This window comes from Cibotium barometz, chromosome 18, assembly GCF_041138505.1.
Source record: "Cibotium barometz isolate CiBa-2024 chromosome 18, ASM4113850v1, whole genome shotgun sequence".
Taxonomy (NCBI): Eukaryota; Viridiplantae; Streptophyta; class Polypodiopsida; order Cyatheales; family Cibotiaceae; genus Cibotium; species Cibotium barometz.
The window spans coordinates 14,350,523-14,377,451 of NC_141063.1; the positions used below are offsets into that span (position 1 = coordinate 14,350,523).

Below are 26,929 nucleotides of genomic sequence, written 5' to 3' on the forward strand. Positions count from 1 at the left end.
TCTTTCTATTAAAGACTCTCTCTTTCTATAAAGTTGTAAGAATTCTCTCTCTCTCTCTCTCTCTCTCTCTCTCTCTCTCTCTCGTGTGCAAAGATTTGAGTGAGAAAGAGATATTTTCACATCCTCTGTGAATTACTTGCTAGTAGTGTCGTGGACAAGAGATCTACTAGTGGCTTTATATTTTTGTTTGGGAGTGCTGCTCCTATGAGTTGGAGCAATAAGAACAATAGCCAATAGTTTGCTTTGTTGAGTACAGAGGTAGAGTACAGGGTTTCTGCTATGGCAGCTTGTGAGGTAGCTTGGTTTCAAAAGCTACTTCGTGATATGGGTGAGCCTATGGATAGAGCATTTGTGAGTGACAGCATGAGTAGCATACAGTTGGCCAGTAACCCAATATACCATGCTTGAGGTGCATTATCACTTTGTGAGGGAGAAGGTTGTAGCAAATGATGTAGATTTGGTATATGTCAGCATAGAGGATCAAGTGGCTACTATCTTCACGAAGGCATTGGGAACATAGAAGCTCCACAGGTTTAGGAGTTTATTTGGAGCGCAGTGTGTGTGTGGAGTTGAGCTTGAGGGGGAGTGTTGAGATATCAAGCTTAGCTAGTGGTGGTAGATAGATGACCCGCCTAGGTGATAGCTTCTGCACTTATGCCACTGGCATGGTTGGTGAGATTATGGTTGCAAATGTATGCATACACATATTCACACACATTTACATGGATTGACATGACGAAGTTTCTTATTTTAGACCAACCAAGTGTATTTTTTATGAACACTTTGCTAGAATAGGTAGAATGTATCCTTAGTCAGTACAAAACATTAATTTACATGGGAGCTATTAGGTTTTCCATTCCACTTGGTTTTGGTTGCTCTCTCTATTTCGACTACCGGCTTCCCATGGGGTAAAGCCACTCTATTTTCTCATGTGGATAGGTGATGACATTTTCAACTTCCATATCAAATAGCCCACTCCTACTAAAGGAACCAAGAAGAATTCTATATAATATTGTAAGTCTTAGCCTAGCATTGAGCAAATGCAAGTATTGGCCCAAAGATTTATCCATACCCACTATCTTCTAAGACTTTTCGAGTCTCTAAAGGCTCTCTATTTCAAGGAGATTTAAGATTCTAGGAGAGCCTAAGGAATGGTTACCTATCATCTAAAAGAACAATGCCTAGAAATATAGGATGCAAGTAGAAATTTATAATTGTAAGATCTTATTGGTAAGTGGCATACCAATTGAGGGGATAAAAACTAGGGAAGCAGTATGTGGTGTATGTATAATGGTAAATCACCTAGAGTGCACTAGTATGTTAGCACGCCATGTTACCTATCATCTAAAAGAAAATTCCAATTGTTTTGTTTTGCAACTAAGAACAACATGCTAGAAATATAGGATGCAAGTAGAGATTTGTAGTAAGTTCCTAGTGGTATGTGACATACCAATTGGTGATAATCACTAGGGAATGGATAAGTGGAATATGCATACCAATTAATGGTACACCACCTAGAGTTTCTCCTTCAGCTCAATTTTCCCTGGAACCGATATCTTGTAAGCTCTCTTGGTCACTAGATGAGATCCAAGCTCTAACTCTATCTCATGATCAACTTTCCTATGAAGTGACAATTTAGCAAGCTCCTATGGGAATAGGATCACATACTTGCTCAGCCATTGAGGTTCCCATTTTGGAGATTTTTCATCAGCTTTGTTCAATTGTATTTAATTTCACATCATACAAGCTTAATGCTTTTTGAAGACCTTTACCTAGATGGGATGCTTTAACCACATGCAAAATGGCTTTTACCAAGAGCCCCAATTCCTTGCACCATACACTGGACGATGCATCCAAGAAGGACACATGACTTGATTGAAAATGAATGTCAATATCATTCTTACCAAGCCAATGCATACCTTAGATTCCTAGAAGATTCCCAAAAGAATAAGCTTGAAAGCAGGTGGAGTGGCCATTAAGTAGAAATGGAATCTCATCTTGTCTCTCACTTGAAGAACTTCAAACTTCCACTGTCCATTTCTACCATTAATGATTTCTTAATTTCTTCAGCTTTAATACTAAGCATTTTCAGACATTAAAGAGAGAGAAATGTATCTGAGCTTGAATCAATCAACAAATGGATGAAAGATTGTCTATTGGGCCCTTGAGATTCCACAACTGCATGGACATGGGCATCTTCTTCTTCTTGATCTTCCAAAGTGACTACATGAGCTACAATACCACTAGCTTGACTATTTCTAGGGTTGGGGAGGCAGGGAGTACGACTAATTTGCAGCTTGACATGCCATAAACTTTAACTCTGCATGGCTTCTTCCTTATCCTTGGTTTGGAATACTGCATCTAAGATGGAGGTCAGTTTACGGCTGCAGGGCCTCTATTTCAAAGTTGAGAGGAGGCCGCCCCAATCCGGTGATAAAACTAGATTTGAGAGGAGCTCCCAATCCGTTGGTAAACCGGCTGTGTTGAGAGGAGGCCCCAACCGGTGATAAAAACGTTGTGCCTCCTCTAACATGGGCGGTGCATAGTTTGAGAGTTGAATAAACTCTGATTGATTGTTCATACACATCCACAAATATTCCTCTTATTTGACATTCAAGAAAGGCATCCATTTTCTTTAATTCAAAGTCGATTAGGGCGATACCTTTCCTTAAGAATGGCCTTTAATTGTTCTGAGGTAAGATCATTCTCGCTGATGAGTTGGGTTTGACAAAATGATTTCCACCATGTCTTGGCTAGTCCACATAACTTAAAGAAAGCCATGATTGATTTACTGTTTTCATTGTAGCTGGCCATGGCAAAATGGAGCCAGCCCATTCGCCCAAGGTCTCTCCTAGGGTGGGGCCTTCACCCGAGAATGTCCCTAGTTGGGTAGGATCACACAAGAGATCATGAAGGTCGTTATGCATGACACCTTGGAAAAACTCTACTAGCTTGCCAAGACATGGTTGTAGAAAAAGAAAGTATATAGGTCTTTATGTAATTTGATAGCTTTTTAGGGAAAAACTACTCTTAAATAAGAACTCTATATATGTAAAGTAATTACATTACTCGAAAAACCTTAGAAAGCTTTTTTTTGTTATAATTCCCTTCTTAGGTTTTTCTAAACATGCCTGAGATCTCGCATAATTCTAATCTTTGTCGAAAATGATGGACAAGGAGGATTTATCTAAGCTCAATGATTTCACTACAAAAGATATAGTTTTTCAAAGCATCGTCAATGTCTGTAACCCAATAATAGTCTAAAAAACAGCCTCTTCTAACTCATGATAAAAAAACAGTTGTATTCTAGACAAGCATTTCTATATCCCCTACAAGGATCTTAACAACACAATGATGGTACTGATCGTCCCATAATCGGGTCTAATAAGCCCACCCATTATCCCCAAATAGCTCAGCTTTATGCTTCAGAATGTGACAAACGGTCGGTAGGTCGGTCACCCACTCATTGTAGAGACTCGTTATAGAGAGCTTCTAAAAAGATATCACTTGATTGTCTATGCTTCTTGAAAGATAAACAACCAAGGTTCTCAGCCTCTTCATCATTTTTCAAGGCACAACATTATGACCATGGGTTTGCTCTGATACCACCAATGAGGTCCCAAACCACCTGCCCTCAGTTCCTCGATGCGTGCCTTGCCTTCACTTAGGTCTCAAAATTTTGTTACTGAGCCCAAGAGGGATAGCTCATATCGTAAGAATCCGCATGGACATAATTTTCCAAAAAAAGGGCCTTGATTTGATTCATTTCTTATCACAGGAGATTACAATCAATTAGGAAATTAAACCAACAATGCAAGGATGCTATATTTTGTGCATTATGCTCATTTAAGGTTCTAACATGAAATTTCAACTGAAAAAGAAAAGCACCGAACTCATTTGATCCACCCACCTGTAGGCTAGTGTGTCAACCACCACGCTCCCCTTAATCTTGTTTTACTCCATGACGCTTGGACTATGGAGTCAACCCAACTAGGGAGCCCCACTCTGTGGGGATCGCATTGCCTTCTGCTGAGGGCCACTCACTAACAAGCCCAATGCACCCCAGGCACTTTCCCTGACCTCACTCTTTCCCTGACCTCACTCAAGCCAAACTGGAGGACCCATGTAGTTAGACGCTAGACTCACTTCTTTCCACGAACGAGCATAAACTTCCTTGCTACCCTCGTGAATCTCGTCGATTCCATTCGTTATTGTTAGACTTAATATTGTTTCTTTGAGATAACAATTGTGCGAAGACATTATTACAATATTTCAAAACCATAATAACCTTAAATTTTATTTCAATCAATGAAAAAGAAATTCCCATAGTGTTTTAACATATTTATTTTTTTGTCTTTAACTCACTCCCTCAACTAATCCTCTTCGAAAAGAAAAGCCTCTATGTTTAAATAGACTTTCTCAATATCATAACTTATAAGTTTATCTCTAACAAAAAATAACACAACCTTAGTTCAAGAGAAGACAAATCCTTTTTCCTCATTAAAAGATCTTTTTTCATAGATCCCATGTTTCTCTCATATTACAAGAATAGTAGGAAAACCATAGCTTGTGCTATGCCCGATACAAGGATAAATTGGCCTCGCTAAGTACCTCAACTCCATCCCTGATGCTAAAACCTTAATGTCCTCATACATCCATCATACTAAGTACCCGAACTCCATCCCTAGTGTCAAAACCTTCATGTCATTCCATAGGAGGCACATGCTATGTATGTGGATTTGAACATGCCTTCAATGATTGTCCCAAAGAGTGATACCTCAATTTAATTACAAAACATTCTTTCTCTATTTAAAGAATGATCTCGCTTTTGAACTTCTTCACTCTCACAAATCATCATAGTAGCTTGCGCTATGCCTGATATAAGGATAAATTGACCTCGCTCAACCCCCTTTTAATTATTCATTTTCTTAGTTAAAGAAGGATATAAAACCTAACCCTACATGACGATACTATCTCACAAATTCAATATCATAAAGCATTAAATACTCCACTCTTTCGGGAAAGGAGAGAATTGGATTAACCTAGGATAAGAGATTTAAAGAGATGCTTAAGATACTTAAAAATAAGAAATCATAAGAAAAAAGGAAAAATTTCCATGGGAAGAATTCTCACAACAAGCAACCTTACATTACCAAGAAATTGATAATGGCATAGGTTTTCCACCAATCCCATTTCTCATAAATCATTATACATAATTATAGTCTAATAAATTAACTTCCCTTGACTCATTTTAGGAAAGAGAAGCTCTATAATAGAGCAAGATAGAGAGAAAATCTAATAACTAGCTTCCTTGGGAGCTTTGCAACACTCCATAGCACATTGGAGGCATAATTAAACTCCAAGAAAAGCATGATTAGCAAATAATAGCTGAAACTTAACTAAACACCAAAATTTTCACTTACAACATACAAAGCTTCACTTTGAGAAAGAAGAAAGTGTTCTTACTCCAACAACAGCTCCAAAAGTACCTTAGAGTGGAGAAGGTAGCACTAGGAAATAATAAGCACCAAGAGAGAGAATTGGTAATGATCAAAAGCTCACACGTGGGGAGAGGAAAGTAGGCACATTTTTCAATCCATGAATAAAGAAAGAGAAACATCCAGATAAGCCTAAACAAGCGAGGGAGATGAGGGTGGTGGCTTCCAATGGAATAAGGAGGACAAAAGGTGAGATGAGAAGCATCCCTCCCATTCTAAAATGATACATGGAAGATACATGGCTGAGAATGGGTAAACATGCCTCTTAATAAGGTCTAATGGTGAAGGTTACAATCTGTGTACACACCTAGGTGACCGAATGACCACCTACACTGGCCGAAACTTTCACTCCACTGAAATCCCCACGAGTTTTTTAAAAATTTTATTGTTATTTTTTTATAAATTCCTAGTTCATTTTACTTTGCTTGAAATCAAGGTTTATCACCATGGCTCTCTATAACGCTCTACTTTATAATTTTTCTAGCTCATTATCCAGTAAAAGTTTTCATGCCTAATATTTATTATATCATTGCCTTAAAAATGCAAAAATATCTATTATTATCTATCTCTGAGTGACAAAATCAAGAATTTATTATCATGTCCCCTTATAATGCTCAACTTAAGAATATCCACTTTATTTGAGTAGACCTCATCCACAGCCTTTAGGGGGGGGGCATCTGATGAGTGATTTGGAGTACTACAATTGGAGCTTGGGTCCTTGAGGGGCAAGTGACATCACTTGGGAGTATAGGTCCCCAGTGTCCCAATGTCCCCAGTGCAGCAGAAGAAAATTTGATTTTTACTAAACTGGGCATGACCATGGTTATAACACATCACTTCTGGAAATGCATGGCATATTTTACTCTGTTTGGACCCCAAGTTAGCTAGCCTGTTGTTTACACTGATATGGCAAAAAATGGAGTTTTAATATAGCTTCCATAAGCAGCAGTTTTCTCCTCGCCAGAAGCACTCTGCATGCACAACACAGAACTCCTCTAAAAAAATGTCCACCTTAGATTCAAATGGTAACACCAACCACCAGGCTGCAACTCTGACCAATTCTTGTTGCACGTGTTGCCTCCCACTTGAAAACACTCCTATACTTCTGCTCCTCTACCCTAGCTTAGTGGGAGCATATATACACACGGTGCACCATTCGATTGGGATGGGGAAATGTAAAATCCAAACGCGCGCGCGTGTGTGTATGGTGTGTGTGTGTGTGTGTGTGTGTGTGTGTGAGAGAGAGAGAGAGAGAGAGAGAGAGAGAGAGAGAGAATGCATGAGGTTTCTTAGATGAGTAAAACGTTTTGGGTGGATGTGTGTGTGTGTGTGTGTGTGTGTTGGTGATGTGTGAGAGGAACACACACACACACAGAGAGAGAGAGAGAGAGAGAGAGAGAGAGAGAGAGAGAGGTAAATGTGATTTAAAGCCACACACACACAGACAGAGAGAGAGAGAGAGAGAAAGAGAGAGAGAGAGAGAGAGGTAAATGTGATTTAAAGCCAAATTCATGCTTGAGGCCATTGAAGCACCTTTATAAGCCAAGTTCTAGCTTTAGGCCATTGAAAAACCTTTCTAAGCAAAGCCAAACGTTCAATCTTAACCTAAGATACAGCACGCTGCATGCACAACACAGACAACTCCTTAATATACTTTTTAAAAATGTCCACCTTAGATTCAAATGGTAACACCAACCACCAGGCCGAGATTTTATGGTCATTGGAGGTGGAAGTTTTTTGTTTGAATGTATTTTGAATAAAGCTGCTCAAAGAGTTTCATTTAGAGGTGGCTAGCCATCCCTTCCAGCCAGACCTCCTGGGCCACCTCTTTAAACCTCCCTCTCCACCTCTCAGGACTGGTTAGAAATCCAAATAAGATACCAAAACCACATCTTTAAGCCACTCATAATTTCTTGGCAAGTAAATGGTGGGGGGGCCTTTTCTAATGCTTGAGAATAGCACTTCAAAAATGCTTCGCCCACCTTGATTATGGTGTTGTTCTCCTTTAAAAGGTAATCATACCCCTACCCTCAGCTCTGCTCTCCACCTTGGTGCAGAATCCTTTCAGCAACTATCATATCATCTGGGGTGGTAACCTGCCGACATTTCAAGTATCCATTTAAATTACAGGTTTCTGCAACTCACACTCATTTCTCTCCTGATGAAACATCATGTTCTGGAATTTCCCCTCAAAGAAATATGATGATAATACTATGATATATTACTTGCCTACAATGTAATAAACATAGGACTTCCAGATCAAAAGGCCAACATAAATCTGCTGAATATGAAGAAGACCAGCCATGTAAATCACTCTGGTCACATCACCATCCTCCGAGAAGATTATTTGAGCCATACTCTGGGTGACATGGTAGTGCCCTAGAGGTGAGACTTACCTAGTTTAGGTGCTAGTGCATTCTACGGTGCACCTGTATTCCCCTGCACTCAAAGGTCCACCAGAAGCGTGCACGTGCGCGTGCGCGTGAGAGAGACCATTTACCTTGATATTCGTGTATGAACCCTCAGTGATGAAAACTGGATGTTTGAGATGTTCGACAATGGAAACATCATCAGTAACCTCCAGATTTTGCCTGTAGTAGTTTGGACCATATGCCACAGTTTTAGTGTAAGGCATTAACTCCAAAATTCAGATGACTACTTCTCAACTTATCTCAAACGCTCCAATCGTTTTTGATGAAAAAAGATGGGTAATGCAGAAATGAAACCTTACTGTTCAACCAGTTCAAACCCCTTTCGTAACAAGCTTGGTTCAATAACCTGTTGAATCATATGAAATGTTTGCCTCCTTTTTGATAGCCTAAGTGGAAGAACACAATGTGAAAGATTTACCCAGGGTGAGAAATGACCTGAGGAGTTTGCATCTCCCAAAGCAAACGTCTGTCCAGTGTCCTCATGACAAAACCATCAGTTTTTGCCTGCAAATTGGGGGGGGGGGGGGGGGTGGGGAAGTTGAGTGTGCATGCATTTTAGATCCGTCGATTTGGGAAGCTCATACTGAGGTCAGTCAAAGATCAGATCTATGCCACACCCTACTACATCTGTTTTCTCCACAAAATCTGTCACCAAAGCCATCCATAATTTGAAAGATGGAAGAGCTAAGGACCACAAGAGAGCTTTATTCCAGTGTTCTTTTCCATGGCTGACCCTCTCCCCTCTATTCTCTTACATCTAATCCCTTCCAAATTAGTCTTGGATCCTGTCTTAGCAAAGCTCTTTCATGAGGTTGTTTTCCATGGATTTCCCAAACATGGACCACCAACACAATCCCTATCCATAAAAAACAACACCTAATGCACCCATAGACTATCATGGCTGGACAATTGTCAGCTTAGATATATGGAACTACCCTACACGGAGTGCAGCAGATAAATGACACCAGCCACCTTGGAGACTTGCAGCATCACACAGACCCAAGATTTGTGGAACAATGTCCATACCCATAGGTGATCACAGAAAGTCTGTAGCCAACCAGGGCGAATACGGATTATCAATATGTTCTATGCACATCTAAGTCCTCAAGAGATTCTTCACAGGCATTGTAAACCTTTTTCTTGCATAGCGTCGGCTTACAGCCTACCCCTTTAGCTTATAAATAACTCACAAGGATCAACTAGATAATTTGGTATTGACAAACCCCACAGCATAGACAAGATCAGCATGTGACAGGAGCAACAACTTCTAGAGCTACTTGACTGGCAGAAGATGGGGCGGCCATTCTAACCACTTGCAAGGCCTCAAGAACAGCATTGTGGCTTCACTACATGGATAGTGATAAAGCAAGACTACATCTTGGCAGTCAGGAACTGGCTTTACAGAAACGTATCTTTTAAGGAAACTTAAATTTCATCAGGCAGCTGGTTTTGAAAACATGCATAATTTGATAATATTTGAACTTCAGAGCCAGAAAAAAACCTCCTTGATCGTGCCTTTCACGGGCACTCCAAGCACTGCTGCACCATGAATGTAAGCATCTGAAATGACCTGTTAACAAACGGGAAGCTTAGATAACCAAAATGTTCTACAAACATCGAAACGAATTAGCACACCATGCTGGCTAAACCACTGCAGCACTTTCCCACTAGCAAAAATCCATACCTAACAATATATATAATAAAGAAAATCCAACAACAGGAAGGGGTAAAGTTAGAGAAAGACTGCACCTACTTTGCGGATATCTTTTAACAAAACTAAAGGTCTTGCTGAATCGTGTACACATACTAGCTTTGCACCTTCATATATCTCCTGTAATAAAGCCAGCCCATACTATTTAGCAATGCTGCAGATTTTTTTGCTATTCGTAATAAGGATACAAAAACAGATACCTTTGAATCACAACTTTGTGATTTCAGCTATCCAAAGAAACAAGGGACTACAGAATGGAGCTTATGATTTGACTTGTTCGTACCTTTAGTCCATTAAGCACGGAAAATTGTCGCTCTTTCCCAGGAAGAGCAAACTTTAGCCCTACTGTAGGCTTAGTCTTCCCAGCCTCTGCACATAGACCAGCAAACAAAGCAGGTTTACACCTTTCTTTTTCTCTTCATACAACAATCTGAATGTCAAGAACTCATAAGCATCAACTCAAGCTTCCCCTTGCAAGCCATCCCCTGCTATCTAGTCCCTGTAGCTTGCTACTAGAAATTTAAACACCAACGCACACCTTCTTCCTGTAGAGAATACAAAATTGCAATGAATGCAGCCAATGTTAGCCATTTCTCCTCATAGAAGTTCAGGTGTGAACTGGTCTACTCACGGGCAATTTTTAAAATGGCTGGACATGGGTTTTTTTCCCGTGTGAACACACTTATTGTGTGTTGCACTTTTAGACCTAGACAATATAGTACTTTGTACTTTCTCATTCTTCATTATTATCAAAGTACATTTCCAGCACTCTCTCACTCACGTTTTTTCTGTTTGAGTCGTGTGAGTGTGTATGTGTCAGTGTGGTTGTAGAGCTTCCCCCATACCCAACATTGGTATCATAGCCGGCGTGCTCCTCGCAATTGCCCTGCAGGTGCTGTCCTTTCAGATCTTCACCGACCTACCTGCTGTACATATCTACGCAGCCGTATCCATGTACAGCTGCCCGTGCTGCCCTGCACCACCCTGCAGAGCTGCTGCCCTGCACTACCCTGCATCTGCCACTTACAGCTCTGTTACAGGATTTACAGGTTTTTGGCTGACATTTGCGCATTTTTGATTTACATGAACATTTTGCTCAATTTTTGTGCACTTTGGTTCATTTGGCTGCAACTCATTTGGTTCAGGCAGTTTGATTCAATTGAGTGAATACATGTTCTTGGAATATGTCTAGAAACACCAGTGACTTGTTTGGCATGTTGTCAGTTGAGGACAAGTTGGATGGTACCAACTATCCCATGTGGGCATATATGATGAAGCATGTATTGGTTGCAAAGAATTTATGGATATGTGTATCTGGTGTCGAGTTAAGACTTGCTGGTCCTACACCTACAGCTAGCACGCCACGGGCATCCACTATTGGGACTAGTGATTCTGGTTCCAGTAGGAGTGCACCACGTCAAGGGTGTCCACTGTTGGGACTAGTGATTCTGGTTCTAGTGGGAGTGCACCGCCTGCACCTATCCCTTCTACACAAGAACAACTCAGATGGGATGCTAAAGATGTACAAGCTCATGCATTGATCGCTCTCTCTCATGTCAACGGTAAGTCATTCCTCATATCCGTTCATGTACTTCTGCTAAGGGTGCATGGCCTTGTTGTATCAGATCCGAATGAAGCTCGTGTAGCTTCACATTGAGCATATGACTGAGGGTGATTCTATGGATGTATTGCTCACCCATGCTAAGGATTTGCAAGAGCAGTTAATCAATATTGATGAGGTGATACTTGACGGTTCCCTTGTTTCTACTGTGCTTAATGGTTTGCCTAAATGCTATCAAGGATTTGCTACCACCCTTCGGCTCTTAAAGAAGATAAATTCAGATTTGTACACATTTGATGATTTGGTAGCTCTCTTGTTACAGGAAGAGAAATCCCGGTCAAACCAGAACACCATGATTGTTGCAGATCAGGCATTTGCTGCCTCTTTTCGTGGCAAAGAGAAATCAAGGACATCTTCTAGTGTTATGCCTAAGGGCAAGGCACCTGCCCGTTTAGATCCTCCTGCATCAAAAGTGGGTGGGGACAAAAAGAACATTGTAACTATTGCAGAAAACCTGGCCATGTCATTGAAGAATGCAAAAGGCGTATTGCGAGCGAGGCAAGGCACCTGCCCGTTCAGATCCTCCTGCGTCAAAAGTGGGTGGGGACAAAAAGAACATTGTAACTATTGCAGAAAACCTGGCCATGTCATTGAAGAATGCAAAAGGCGTATTGCGAGCGAGCAAAAAAAACAGCAACAAGACTTGGCTGCTACCATAGATGACACTAAGGAAGAGGCCAACTTGACCCATGATGGCTATGCATTGCTTGTCACACGGAGTACCCTGTCTATGCCTTTATTCCTCCAGGAGCACCACCTCTCAGTGGGGCGCACCCGTAGATGCGGGAAGATTCTTCCACACAGGAGACACACTTTCTAGTCTCCATCTTTCGGCCCCTCTGGGACGCAATGGTGAGGTTGGTCGATGAGGAGTTATCGAGGTCAAGACTTTTCCTTTGAGTTCCATTTTAGCGATAGATGGTTGCGCTTGGGGGACTTCTTCAGGAATAGCCAGTGATGGAGAGGTTTTGGCATTGGACTTTGTTGGTAAGGATGGAGTTGGAAGGGCTAAATGCTTTGTCGGAGTTGCTCATTGACACAAAAGGTATGTTTTCATGTAGAGGGGCTTCTGAGAAAGAGGCTTGTAGCTTTTTGCGATCAATATCATAGAAATCCCTTAGGGTTGGATCCTCTTCCTTGCAGTATGGTATTGTCAACTTTGTGTCGTTGACAATCATGATGACCCTATCGCTACCAAAGCACGGTGGTGAGCTTAGGCAGCAATAGTCTATTTATGCCCCAAGATCAAATCTGCTTCCAACACTGTAACGTGCAGCAGAAGTATTCATAATTGAGGATCCTGTCACACAAATGCTTACACCGTCTTCTGTACCCTGAGTTTCGCGAGTTTAGCAATCCACTTTATGACTTCAAACTTAAGAGATTTGAGAGAGAAATGAAATGAAATGAAATGAAATGTTATATTAACGTCTTCAAAAGGCCATAATGACCGATGAGACCAAAAAGTTACATCATGGTGGATCTGATACAATGTCTAGATTTTAAAAAAAAACCAGAAAATGAAAAATAAAGATGATACTACTGGCACCTAGAAACTGAAACTGAAACTGGAAGGTAAACAGAAACGCTTATAGGGTGTGACTATAGTGAGGGGGGAGGTACGCTATGGAGGTGAGTGGAGTACAGTGAGGGGATACAATTATCATGTGGGACGGGGGGTACACTATGGAGGTGCCTCCATCTCATAATATGTGCTGCATCAGACGCTAGCGGATCTCCTCAATATCCTCTATGGTCAGCACCCTGACTGGGTGTCCCGCATGTCTCGCAAGAATAATCCGAATCTGCCGCTGCAACCTCCATCTATGCTGGGATGCCCTCCTCCGTAGTCGTGGGCGTCTGGACCACCCAGCTCAATCGCACGATCAATCAATGTACACCGTATGGGTAATATTTTGAGTAATACTCTGACGCTTCTGCCATGGTCTATGTGGTCTTATGTGCCTATGGGATGAATGATATTCAAAATGCAACCATGAGCTAATGCAAACCTTAAGGCTTCTACTGACTTGAGTAGCATAGCTAAAGCAACCTGAAACTTCAATGGTTTCTCCATTAGCACCTTTCGCAAGAGAATTTTCTTAAGGGATGATTGCAAGTTGGCCCAATGATACCCAAGTGTCTATTGTTATAAGGTTATTACTTGCTCGAGGGCTAATCAACGCGCGCTTACGCTTAACCTTATTTCCCATAGTGAAATCTAACCATACCATGATAGAATCCTCAAGCGGAACCATGGATGTTTTAGTTTTTGTTTCAGCTTCAGTTTCCATTTAGGTTTCATATTTCCATTCACGTTCATCCTCTTCTTGGCTCTCAACTTTTTCAAGAGTTCCCTATGTATACAACAGTACCCTGGGTCCCCTAACCACTTCAAGTGAGGTTTTTTTGGAAACTCGTGAATCCTTACAGGGCTGTTCTATGTAGCTTTTGATATCTTGGTATAACTCGTGGTTAGCCATTAATGGTGCAAGGACTAAAGCTATGCTAGCTTCACCACGAGAGAAGAGCACTCCTCCAAATGAGGATTTGAAAGACTGCTTAGATTTCTGAAGGGATTCATTGAATTCCTCACGTGCTTTTTCAACTACATCGTTCGTGCAATCTTCCCCTGATGACTCTTCTTGGCTTAATGAGTTTATTTCGATACAGAGTACGTCTTCGTCTTGGAAGGGGAAGCGATACTCCTCCGGTTTTTGTATTTTGGTTGCTTTTTTAGGTTTGACATTATGAGGTTCAATCACAACCGGTGATCCTCTATGACACTCAACAATGCTAAGCATGCTCTCTTGAGCTTGCTTTTTGCGTTCCTCATATGTCATGTGATCATGATTTTCAATTTGGGATGGTCGGGCAAGTTCTAGTTTCTTGATTGGACTGTGAGGTACAGAACGTGTTTCGTCCTCCTAAGTGACGTACTAGAACTTGTTTCATCTTCTGACTTTCCTTGGATCGTCAAGTTTTCATTATGTTTGTCCATGCGACAAGAAGAAACTTTACTTTGGGCTTTTGTTTCATGTTTCGCACATGTGGATTTTGTATTTTTAGGGGTAGCCTTTGAGGTGGATGCATTTGCATCATGTGTATCTTTTGGCTCTTTTGGAGTTAGGTCCTCCACAGGTTCCTTTTCCGTGTTCTTTATTTCAACTTTGGTTTCGATAGTTTATTGACCCTTGTTCTTCTTGGGTTTAGAAAGTTTTGTTGGTAAATTAGGACATTGAGCTATGTCGTGACCCAAGGTTTTGCAATGTATGCAGTACAAAAAGATAGGCCTAGGATACGCACACATTGGGGATTGGGATGGATGTAGTGATGGCAACGAATACAAGGCATTTCGCCCATCACTTTGAAAGGCATTAAGGATGTTTGGTTTTGAGAGAGCTCATCCTCTTGGAGAGATTCCGGTTCAAAGCTTTTAAGTAAGACTGTATAGAATTCAAGGAATGACAATTCCGAGATCAATTTTTCTTTAGTCGTTGCTTCACTTGGTTTAGATGAGGAACATCTCATATCATGACCATCCTCTATCATGTTGTCATCTAAACGTATTATTTCTTTACAACATTGATTGAATGTTTCTGGATTGGATACAATGATCAAGTTCTGTAAGCTATCATTCTTTATTCCCATCATGAAACATCTCTTCAATTGAGCACTGTTTAGTTTCTCCCATGGCTTACATCGTGAGTCCAATATTTTTATCCGAAGGATAAAATCTCTAATGGTTTCATTTTGTTTTCGCTCAATCGAATAGAGTTCTCTTGCTGCACTCCACCGATCACCTTGTCTTGAAAAGCCATGAATAAGGCTGTTTTCAAGGTCTTGAAATTCGCCTTAACCACAAGCATCAATGTGATGAACACATCGACTAGCCTTTCCTACTAAGACAAGGTTCAACGCATGTACCTTGGTGGGGCAGTTTGTATTTCCAAAGGCTATGCGGCTAGGCCGTAGAATTCATATGCCCGAGGTTGAGAGCACCTTGCAGCAAAAGTACACTGGCAGTCACAGGGCCCCTCACAACATTTCTCTCAGATTTTTGAAAGAGGCTTTGGGACAATTTTTTGCCTCGAAAGATCACCCTCTTTCTTTGGCTGCTGGTAAACAGGAGTTTGGCGGTTGGCACGTGGTTGGCCATTGGCGGTCAACCAGCAACTTGTCCTAGGTGCAGCCACCCCCAAGAGTCTCAGCGACACTATCTTTGGGATTACTTAAAGACTCGATAGGTTTGGCAGCGGATTCTCCGTATTTTCATGATGGATAGGACCTCGACCCGTATCATTTCATGGAGCACTGTCACTTGATGTCAAATCCCCACGGATCCACTCGTGATCGATCTTGGATCGAAACTCGAATCCTACAAACAAACGAACAAACAAACAAGCAAGGGGGTGCAGGCCTGACTCACCTCCCAACCATGACAGCCGTGGGCAAGCCCACAGTCTTGGCTGTCCCCACCGAGCCACGAGCTGAGCTAACTAGGTTGACGTACTGACCCATCTCCTCCTCGCGACGTCCCATACCGTCACGAAGCTGCCCTCGCGGGCCTCGAGATTACTGCCGACCACGGCTGCACAAAGCAGGTGCACGTCTGCACTAGATCCAGGCTCCAAGACCATAGAGCTCTCACAAACTCGCGAGACTCTCTATAATACAATAACTAACCTTGGCCACCCTTTTATAGGCTCTTGGCCGGTCATCGGGCGTCCACACTTGGCCGTCCGCCCGTCCATACTTGGATGCCCGCCCGTTAGTATTTCCCTAACTCAGCTCGTCAATCAGCCTGCCTAGTTCCAAGCTTCCCCAAGCCTCGAAACTAGTCTTGCATGCGTCTAGCACACGGTAGATACACAATGTGCACATGACATACTCCCCTTCCTCTAAGAGCTCACTCCTGAGCTCACTAAAAAGCCAGGGTAATCTCTTTGAAGAGAAGTCAATGTCTCCCATGTAGCGTCCTCCTCAACACGATCCTTCCACTTGATCTTGTATTCCGTGATAAGCGTATGACGCAATCTTCGTTCACGAAATCCAAGAATCTTTTCAGGTTCGTGCGAAACAAATGTCATGTCCTGGACATCTATGATTTCTTGAGGAGTAACTAACTGATCTACTCCACCCGGTACTTCCTTAAGTCTACTGACATGAAATACAGGATGAACTTTCACATGAGAAGGCAAATCCAATTCATATGCAATTGAACCAATCCGTAGTGTAACACGAAATGGTCCACAGTATCTAGGGGATAATTTCGGAGATCGACGTGTTCGTAAAGTCTCGGAATCTTTCGGAACTCGCAAATACACCATCGTTCCTTCAGAGAACTCTCTAGGTGAACGATGTCTATTAGAATAAAACCTGTCTCGGTCTTGAGCACTTCTAATAAATTCCTTCAAAACTTGTAACATTTCTTGCATATCTTGCAAAAAATTACGTGCTGCATCATGCTGAAGTCCTGAGAATCCTACTGTAACAGGTGATCTAGGTTGAAAACCATACATAAGCATGAAAGGACTAAACCCTGTACTCGTATGCTTAGTACTGTTATATGCAAATTCTAACATAGGAAGATAATCCTCCCATGAACTCTGTCTTTTGGATACATATGCTCGAAGCATATCCTCCAAAATCTGATTCACTCTTTCAGCCTGGCCATCAGATTGAGGATGATCTGAGGAACTCAAATTCAAAGTTGTTTCCAACTTCTCAAAAACAAGTTTCCAAAAATCACTCGTAAACTTAGAGTCCCTATCACTGACTATGTGCTGCGGTAACCCGTACAGTCTAAACAATTGCTCGATAAACTGCCGAGCTAATTGTGTAGCTGTAATAGTCTTCCGGGTCGGTAAAAATCTAGCCATTTTTGTCAAGCGATCTACCACAACCCAAATAGAATCGTGGCCTTGATGTGTTCTTGGCAATCCGGTAATAAAATCCATGGAAATACTTTCCCATTTATTACCTGGGATTTGCAAAGGATGCAACAACCCAACCTGGCTAAAGCGTTCAGCTTTATTTGCCTGACAAATCTGACACTTGAGAACATAATCTTCTACATACCCTTTCATCTTCGGCCAATAAAAAGTGTGTTTCACTAACGATAGTGTCCTGTGTACCCCAAGGTGTCTAGCAGAAGTTGCGTCGTGACACTCCTTAAGAATCTTGGACCTAATGTCCGGGATCTGTGGTACACAAATTTTGTCATTACGGAATAGCAAACCATTCCGAATCATCCACTGACCTCCTGCAGCCTGAATAGTAGACTGCTCAGTCATCGAGTCTTGGTCAATCAATGAGCTCCCGTCCTGGATCTTCTGCCAAAATGGACCAAAATAACTATCAGTCCTGCAAAGCCCTCTCAATGACTGAAATAAGTCAGTAGAAATCTCGGTGAACGACAAAGTATTCACCTCTCTAATCCGACTAAGCGCATCTGCAATACTATTCATGGACCCTTTCCGATAACGGATCTCAAAATCAAAATCTTGCATTAACTCTGCCCAACGAGCTTTCCTTCCTCTCAAATCATCCGCATCACACACATACAGTCATCGGTAGTGTGAGCTGAGAGTACTCTCGTACAGATTTCCGAAAAAAAACAACAGAACCGAGAAAAGAACGAAGTTGTTTCACTGTTCGTGGTATAGGCCAGTCCAAAACCTTCTGAACTCGGTCATAGTCAATGCTCAATCCATCTCTAGTGATCTTGTGTCCCAAGTAAATGATGTCGGTCATAAAGAACTCACATTTACTTAACTTAGCATATAGTCGATTCTGTCTTAAAATAGATAAGACAATCGTGAGGTGTCTGACATGATCCTCGAGAGTACGACTACAAATCAAAATATCATCCAGGAACACCACCACAAATTTCCCCAAATGTTCACGAAAAAGATCGTTCATCATTTGTTGGAAAGTGGCTGGAGCATTGGTTAACCCAAAAGGTAATACGAGAAACTCGTAATGGCCATACCTAGTCCGAAAGACGGTTCTTTCGACATGCCTTTCATGAATACGTATCTGGTGATAGCCAGTGCATAAATCTATCTTCGTGAAATATTTCGCTCCTGCTGACCGGTCAATCAAGTCATCTGACCTAGGGAGAGGATAACAGTTCTTAATAGTCAGCTTGTTCAATCTTTTGTAATCTATACACATTCTCCAGGTATTGTCCTTCTTTCTCCTAAGCAACACAGGTGCACCCCAAGGTGATTTACTTGGACGGATCTGGCCCATCCTCAAATAATCTTCGAGTTGTTTAGCCAACTCATCTTCCTCAGCTTGGCTCATCCGATAAGGTGGAATACTGATAGGATGAGCACTAGGGATCAAGTCAATACGATGATCTACTGCCCGTTCAGGTGGTAAACCCGATGGCAGTTCCTTAGGAAATACGTCTTGAAACGAATCAAGTATCTTCTGTAATTCTTTGCTTTCAAACACACTTAATTCATTCACATCCATGGAAGGGATGAGAAAAGAAGAAAGTGGAATCAATACACAATGGAAAGCGGTATACAAAGAAGAATTCATTATATTTCCAAAATCAATTGTATTTACAAGAGGTCCCTGAGAGGGATGGATACAATCACCTAAAATACTATACTTGCTGTCCCTATGCTGAAAAGAAAAAATATGACTAGACCAATCTATCTGGACGTCAAGAGTCTTAAACCACTCAATTCCTAATAACAAGTCTACATTTTCCAGATGCATAACATAGCATTCCAGAGTGTCTTTGTAGTCCTGAATCTAGATTGGAAGCATCTCCACCTTGCGATCCCAAACTTGTCTTCCCGCAGGTAGACGTACCTCATAGGTATGGTCGTTGAGTGTCGTATCAAGACTCAATTTCTGCACAAGTTTGTAATTAACAAAATTATGCGAACTATCAGGATCTAAAAGAATGTGAATCTTATGGCCCTTCACTTCTCCATAAACGCGGAGAAGATCATGCATGCCAAATACCTTAGAATTGAACAGACAATCAGAACAAGTACTAGGGCGAGAAAGTACAGTAATTGACTTACCTGTCAAAGACAACTGGTTAGCTGCCTTTGGCTTGGGTCCTGCGTTTGACTTGGTACCCTTTTGCTTCGGCACTCATTACGCATGTGTCCTTTTTCTTCGCAGATAAAACAACGTCCTTCCTTCTTGAGCTTCAAAGCCCGAAGGAGTCGTTTCTTCTTCGCTGGTGTCGAACTGGAATTCTTCGAAGGTTGGTCCGAAGACTTGTCTTCATTCGTGTTAGCCATAGGTGCAGAGAATTTTCTTTTATGCTTGTTCCCCTGCTCGGTAACGGGTTTCGACTTGGAAGAGACCATCGTATCATCATAGATACGAGTTGAATGAATGGCCTCGTCCAATGTTTTACATTTGTTATTTTTAACCTGTAATCGGTACGAGTCTGGTAAACCAACAACGAAAAATCCCAAAAGAGTAGTGGGATCCATCTTTGTAGCTTTCATCTGCAAGTCACGAAACTTCTGAAGGTAGACCTCATAAGTGAGGTGCTGCGAGGTCATGGTCAAAGCTGAAAACCGGGCAACAACATCGTAATCATTCTCTTTCTTGAGGAATTCTTTCTTGAAAACGTCTTCGAATTGTGTCCAAGTCGTTGGCTTAGGATTGAGTTCCTTCCACCAAAGCAAAGCTTTGCCGGACAGGAAACCTGCTGCTAACTGGATCTTCTTTCCATCATCATATGGATGAAACTGAAAGTGAACTTGCCACTTGTATAGCCACGTGTCCACGATCTCCTTGGTTCGCTGCTTTTGCTCGCCCCCGAACGGTTCCGGAGTAATGTTGGGGCCTAAAGCTGAAGCCAAGGTATCCATACCCGAGAAAGTAGAGAGGGTAGTGGTCAATAGAGCGATGGAGTTCTACAAAGCCTGCATCTGGGCTGCGATTTGTGCCTGACGTTCCGTCGAAGAAGCTTCGAGAGCTACTTTTGAACTCTTGGAAATCTGATTTTGACACAAAATCGTCAAAAAGATCGGCATCGGTACCTTCCGTAGCCGGCAAGCCTTCGCGTTCCACGAGGGGCTCCAACTCTGATTCTTGGGTCGACATCGTGAAGAGGGTACGCGGAGAGAAAATTCGATCTTTGCACAACAAAAGTGCACGGGAACTTGAGAGCTTGAGAGCTTGAAAACTTGAGAACTTGAGAGATGTGTGGCAAGAAGCCCACTTGAGGGGGTTTATAAAGGTTTCCCAAAAGCCAAAAAATCCCCAAAAGCTAAGCTTAGCTTTTGCTTTAGCTTTTGTGTGTTTTTTTTTTCTTGAATAAATATATATATATATATATGGATATATATATTCTATTGTCTTTAAAAAAAATAAACATCTTGAAACCTTTGAAACCTTGGAGGGTTCTTTTAAAATTTAAAAATTTTAAACTCCCAAAAAAAACAAAAAACGAATGCTTTCCTTGTGTTTTTTTTTTTCGCTTCCCTCCTGGATTCACCCGTCGGTGAGCTGCCGGCGCTTGGTTATTTGCCGGTTGGAGTTTCCGTCGCCAGCTGCTGCTGACATCGCCTGCGTGACCTGCGTGCAGCTGTACCCGTGCCAACTCGCCGCGGCGTGTGCCTCGCCAGCCTGCATGGGCCTCAGGCTGCCGGCTTGCTGTGCGTGGCCTGGGCGCCGCCTGGGCTGGTACGCTAGCCTGGCTGCCTGGCGTCAGCGCTGCCTAGGCTGGCTGCGCAAGCTGCCCGGCTTGGTAGGCTTGGCCGCCTGGCTACGTGCCTGCCCACTTGCAACGCGTCTGCCCACCTGCATACGCACTTGCCCGCCTGCCACGTCAACAACTCTCGGCCAGCAAACCCACTCACCAGCCATCCAGCACTTCTCTCGCTCTCTCTCTCGTTCGAACCAGAAAAGCAAACGTGCTTTTTCTTCCTTTTTTTTCTGTTCTCTCATGCGACTGCACAAAACTCCCTCTCTTCCTTGCAAAGCAAGCAACCCTACTACACTACCATCTCCCATCAACATGGGTGTCTTTGATGAAGGAAAAACACATACCACATCTGAAAACTGCAGTATGCACAGAAAAAACAGCAAGTTTTTTTTTTTTAACACATACCGTTCTTCGACCTCTTCTTCTCTACCTACCGACTTGCTCGTTCACGAGGTATGCTCTGATACCACTGTCAAATCCCCACGGATCCCCTCGTGATCGATCTTGGTTCGAAACTCGAATCCTGCAAACAAACGAACAAACAAACAAGCAAGGGGGTGCAGGCCTGACTCACCTCCCAACCATGACAGCCGTGGGCAAGCCCACAGTCTTGGCTGTCCCCACCGAGCCACGAGCTGAGCTAACTAGGTTGACGTACCGACCAATCTCCTCCTCGCGACGTCCCATACTGCCACGAAGCTGCCCTCGCGGGCCTCGAGATTACTGCCGGCCACGGCTGCACAAAGCAAGTGCACGTCTGCACTAGATCCAAGCTCCAAGACCATAGAGCTCTCACAAATTCGCAAGACTCTCTATAATACAATAACTAACCTTGGCCACCCTTTTATAGGCTCTTGGCCGGTCATCGGACGTCCACACTTGGTCGTCTGCCCGTCCATACTTGGGTGCCCGCCTGTTAGTATTTCCCTAACTCAGCTCGTCAATCAGCCTGCCTAGTTCCAAGCTTCCCCAAGCCTCGAAACTAGTCTTGCATGCGTATAGCACACGGTAGATACACACTGTGCACATGACACTTGAGCCACACAGGCTAAGGTTGTCATGGCTTATGAGGAGGAAGGTGGGGGGCTAGCCCTTCAGATCTCTCACCTTTGCATTTCGGCTGTACCAATCCCAGCCCCATATACTGATCATTGGACTCCGGGTTCGTGCCAAAGATGCGAGATTTGTACAGCATTGGAGCCTGACACACTTGGAGAGCTCGATGTAATGAGGCTATCAAGGGAACCCACACTCCGCCTGCGGAGTCCATCAGGACATTTGGCTCGACATCATGCATACCCTCTGTGGTCACTGGGAGAAGTTGTAGGGTGGCTCTGACCGCATGCGGAAGCGGCGGGAAGCTTTCTCAAGGCTCCGACGGCCTGGCCCTTTTCTCACAGATAGAGGTGGTGATCCCACTTGGCATTATAGACCACCTTTGTGGTTATTCCCTCCCCCTCCCCCTGTATGAGATAGCCTTCTCCTCATAGAGCGGCCAGCCAAAGGAGAAGTGCATCTTTCTCCACCTTTCAATTCTTTGGTTTCCGCCATGTACAAGGAGGCGAGTTTGTATCTAGCCCTTCATGGTTGTATTTAGCCCTTAGAGGCTGGTTTTTTTGTTAACTAGTAGAAGGATGTTTTTCCCGAAAAAAAGAAAAGAAAATGCTGACTCTGCCATGTTAGGTGATTACTTGGTCGCCAAATTTGGCTACAGATTCCAAGAGGGGTCCTTCCAAAAAGAAAATGCTGACCCAGCCATGTTGGGTGATTACTCGGTTTTTCAATACGTGCGGTTTTGGTGCTCTAGCAACTCGCTTTATTGTTCTTCCTTACCCTCTGGATAATGCGTTGTAATCTTCATTATATAATATAGCTTTCTCTTTCTTTCTTCTCAAAATATAAAGCAGATGTTGAAAGTGAAAAAACCTCTGGTTCTTTCATTTCTTGTTTATGAATCCTTTGCTTTTCAACTCTCACACAATTTGAATCCCCTAACTATGTATTTGATCTTTTACATATTTTTGTCTTGCCTATGGCTTGGCTTGCTCATGGATCCCCCCCATTAGTAGCCATAAATATCCACTTTGGAATTATCTTGTGGCTATTTAAGTTGAAGATGCTTGTAATAGTTCAATTGACAGGTACTAAAAAGGCTCTTCACAGCAAAAAGCCATCACAAAGCGAAATTTTCAAATGAAAGTCCCAACGATACAAAAGCAATAACTCAACAAAGTCTCCAAAGCATAATTGACATGTTTTTTTAAACAGAATTATGTTCAAAGTCACAACTTTTTGTTCCAGAATATCATTAAAGTATGGCCTTTGAAAATTTGAAGTACAGAAACCAAACCTTCAAAAATATCTCTATATGATGGATCACAGACAACAACAATCTCCTTTACCTCTTCCATATCAGCAAAGGTATGAAAGCTGCCAAAGCAAGAGGGTGAAACCGGATGCCTTCATAAGTGTCTTGCAAAATACAAGTTTAACTTTCTCATGGCTGAACGAGTATACAAAAACCATGTAGTCTTGCTTTAGTAAGCACTTGCCTGTGAAGTGCAATAGGTTGCCCAAGTAGAGGTAGATATTGCTTTGGCATATTTGCCTTCAATACAGCAAAGAACAAAGAGAAAAGTATAGTTAATTATTACTATCACAAGACACAATTACAAAACTAGAAAAAAGTGGCCATTTATGAAACCATAGATACCAAATGGTTTTTCAATGTAAAAACAAACAAGAAAGATCCTTAAAAGTAATAACTAGGTAATATCCATTGGATCCCGCTACAAAATCACAAACAACCTCTCTCACCTGCTGAAATCTCTTGACTAGGAAGCCTAGACTGACCTATGTTAATTGCTGGAGTTCAGCCTAAACATGATGCTATTTAAGACTCCTTGACTGCCTGCTCTAAAAGACTTGTGGAAGATGTATATAATGGGGAAATGTCACGTGCACAACCATGCCATGGCATAATCCTTAGCATCATCAGCATAATCCCTGATTAGGACATCATCAGTATCATCATCATCAGCAGCAGCAGCATCATCATCATCATCATCATCATCATCATCATCATCATCATCATCATCATCATCATCATCATAGAGGGGCATGAGTTCCCAGTCGGCAGCCACAACAGCAGTTGGCAGCCAACAGGGCACCTAGGCAAGCAGGCGACTAGTCTACAGCAATCAGCCAACACATGGGCAAGCATTAAAGTCAGCGCAACATTTTATATAGCATTTTATGAATATCTTTGTCCAAGAACTAGCCGACAGCAGGGATGTGGACTGACCAGCAACCTCAGCATATATATAAGCAGCAAGGCATCATTTGCATCATTCATTCAATCATCATTCATCATTTCAAGAAGTAGAAGTTAGAAGAAAGCATGTAGAAGGCCAGAGGTCACCCTTTGGGGTAGACAAAGGGCCTTTGAAGATGTACAATCATTCAGTCACCTTTTTGTACCATATAATACAAGAAAACCCTAACACCAACTCTCTCTGTCTCTTCTCTCCTTTGTCTTAATCATGTTTAATCAACATCTTGTTCTTAATCAGCCTTAGGGCTGTGGATTCGTAAAGCAAGGCTTCCATGCATGCAACGTTGTTATCAAAGCATTCAAGCTCAGCCACTAATCATAGTCCGAAGGGGGTGCACAAATCCATCAGAAGAATGCAGCCAGGGTGGCAGATGGAGTGGTTTGCGAAGCTAGAGGAAAGCATTCTCCGGGAGTATGTACTCAGAACCAGTACATCGTTAAGCTCTCAGATCAATTCCAAAGGCCTAGCAACAAGCATGATCAATTCCAGCAAGAAACCCGCCGCTGCGTTAAGGGAAAGGGATAGCAAGCATGGGGACAACAGTGGAGCAAATGCTCAGTTCTTCGGCAAGACTTGGAAGTGGAGATCAGAAGTGGAAGGTGTTCAGAGAAAGTGTCAAAGTCAAAGTAGAAGGTCAAAGTTCATAGTCCAGGGAGGAAGGATGACAAAGTGTCCACCCCATCATCAAGTTTAGTGTCACATGCATGCCCGTGCCATGGCTAATATTTAGTATAAACATCATTAATCCATGATTTAATCATCAATTAAGTCAGCATTTAGAGCATCATCAACACTAGCATCATCCTCATCATCAGCAACCACATCATCATCAGAATCACATCATTAGCATCATAACCAGTATAATAAGGGGCTTAGTACCCTATCAGTAGCTTGTTGTGTGCAGTCGGCAGCCAACAGGAGGCTCAAGCAATAAGCGGCTAGGTACCAAAGTGCATGGCAGCAGGCGTGGGCAAGGCAGTAAGCAAAGTGCCGTATTTACAGAAAATCATCATGAATATTTGTCCCACAAACAGGCCGGCAGCTCTTGTAGCTGGCCGACCTGCATCCCAAGCACATATATAAGCATAAGAGTCATATATCATTCATTTATCAAGTCCATTCAGCATTTTGTAGTAGAAGTCATCATCCATCATGTAGAAAGGGGCCAGAAGCTCACCCCTTTGGGGCTGACCAAGGCCTATGCATGTACAAGCATTTATGCCACCTTTCTTTACAAATATTAAATACAGAAAACCCTGACACCAATCTCTCTTTTCTTCTCTCTCCTCTGTCTTAATCATGTTTATTTAGCATCTTGTTCCTAAAGCTTAGGGTTGTGGATCAGTGCAACAAGGCTTCCATGCATGCAATATTTAGCATGAGGGGATGTCATGTGCACACCTATGCCATGCCATAATCCTCAGCATGGACAGCATAATCCCTGATTAGGACAGCAGTTAGGAAAACATTTAGGATATCATCATCATCATCATCATCATCATCATCATCATCATTATCATCAGCATCAGCATCATCATGGAGGGGTATGAGTACCCAGTCGACAACAGCCACAATAGTAGTCGGCAGCACAGCAGGCAGCTAGTCTACAGCAGTCGGCCAACACATGGGCAAGCATTAAAGTCAGTGCAGCATTTTATGAATATCTTTGTCCAAGAACTAGCCAACATCAGGGATGTGGACCAACCAACAACCTTAGTATATATATAAGCATCAAGTCATCATTTCCATCATTCATCATTTGAAGAAGTAGCAAGTAGAAGAAAGCATGTACAAGGCCAGAGGTCACCCTTTGGGGTAGACCAATGGGCCTTTGAAGATGTACAATCATTCAGTCACCTTTTTGTACCATATAATACAAGAAAACCTTGACACCAACTCTCTCTCGCTCTCTTCTCTCCTCTATCTTTATCATGTTTAATCAACATCTTGTTCTTAATCAAGCTTAGGGTTGTGGATTAGTAAAGCAAGGCTTCCGCACATGCAACAAGAAAGGAGGGGTTCTTTTACAGATCTCTAAGAAATACGCTAACTTGCATTATTTTTCCTTTGTTGCATTACTTTGTGTTAGTTGAGTTGATTTGTGTTTTACATCAAATTCATACCTGTGCCAGTTGGGTACACATCCTACTATTGCCCCATCTAGGTGCCCGCCTCAAACTCATAACATCTTATGTCCCTTTATAGATTAGGGCTCATGAAATGGGTTGATTTCTCTACAAAATCCTAGCTCTAACTTGCAGCCCTAGCATCGGAGTGTTGGAGCTGATACATGTGACTGCTATAGACACTCAACTAGCAAAGCTTGACTGCAAATATTTTATGATCTAGGTCCAAATATTACCACAACCTTGTAGCAAAGAAGATCATTGTAAGAAAATGTGCTACTTGAGTAGGAGTCGTACAATGTGACCTCTCTCTCATATACCAAACTTGAAAGAGAGTGCAAATTTTGATGTTGCATGCGGGGAAGCCTTGCTGTACGGATCCACAGCCCTAAGCTTGATTAAGAACAAGATGTTGATTAAACATGATTAAGACAGAGGAGAGAGAGAGTTGGTGTCACGGTTTTTTGTATTAATATAGTACAAAAAGGTGACTGTAATGCTTGTATATG

The 26,929-nt window shown here is 42.3% G+C and overlaps 1 protein-coding gene across 2 annotated transcripts in view; it reads right to left on the minus strand.

The window, feature by feature from the left end:
- Positions 1-7,152: 7,152 nt before the first annotated feature.
- LOC147628976 (2-C-methyl-D-erythritol 4-phosphate cytidylyltransferase, chloroplastic-like) overlaps positions 7,153-26,929 on the minus strand; it is a 39,532-nt gene continuing 19,755 nt past the window's right edge. Inside the window, exons 3-11 of one of the 2 annotated variants that reach the window (XR_015267867.1) lie at positions 23,512-23,567; positions 23,310-23,389; positions 9,925-10,010; positions 9,684-9,761; positions 9,432-9,500; positions 8,366-8,434; positions 8,225-8,276; positions 7,999-8,089; positions 7,153-7,594 (exon numbers count right to left, since the gene is read on the minus strand). Coding sequence is in view for 1 of the 2 variants with exons in the window: in XM_086812167.1 (XP_086668293.1) it covers positions 7,529-7,594; positions 7,999-8,089; positions 8,230-8,276; positions 8,366-8,434; positions 9,432-9,500; positions 9,684-9,761; positions 9,925-10,010; positions 23,310-23,389; positions 23,512-23,567 (642 nt within the window). In the remaining variant the exon portion in view is untranslated. The remainder of the gene's footprint in view (positions 7,595-7,998; positions 8,090-8,224; positions 8,277-8,365; positions 8,435-9,431; positions 9,501-9,683; positions 9,762-9,924; positions 10,011-23,309; positions 23,390-23,511; positions 23,568-26,929) is intronic. The other variant, XM_086812167.1, reaches the window with a different exon arrangement.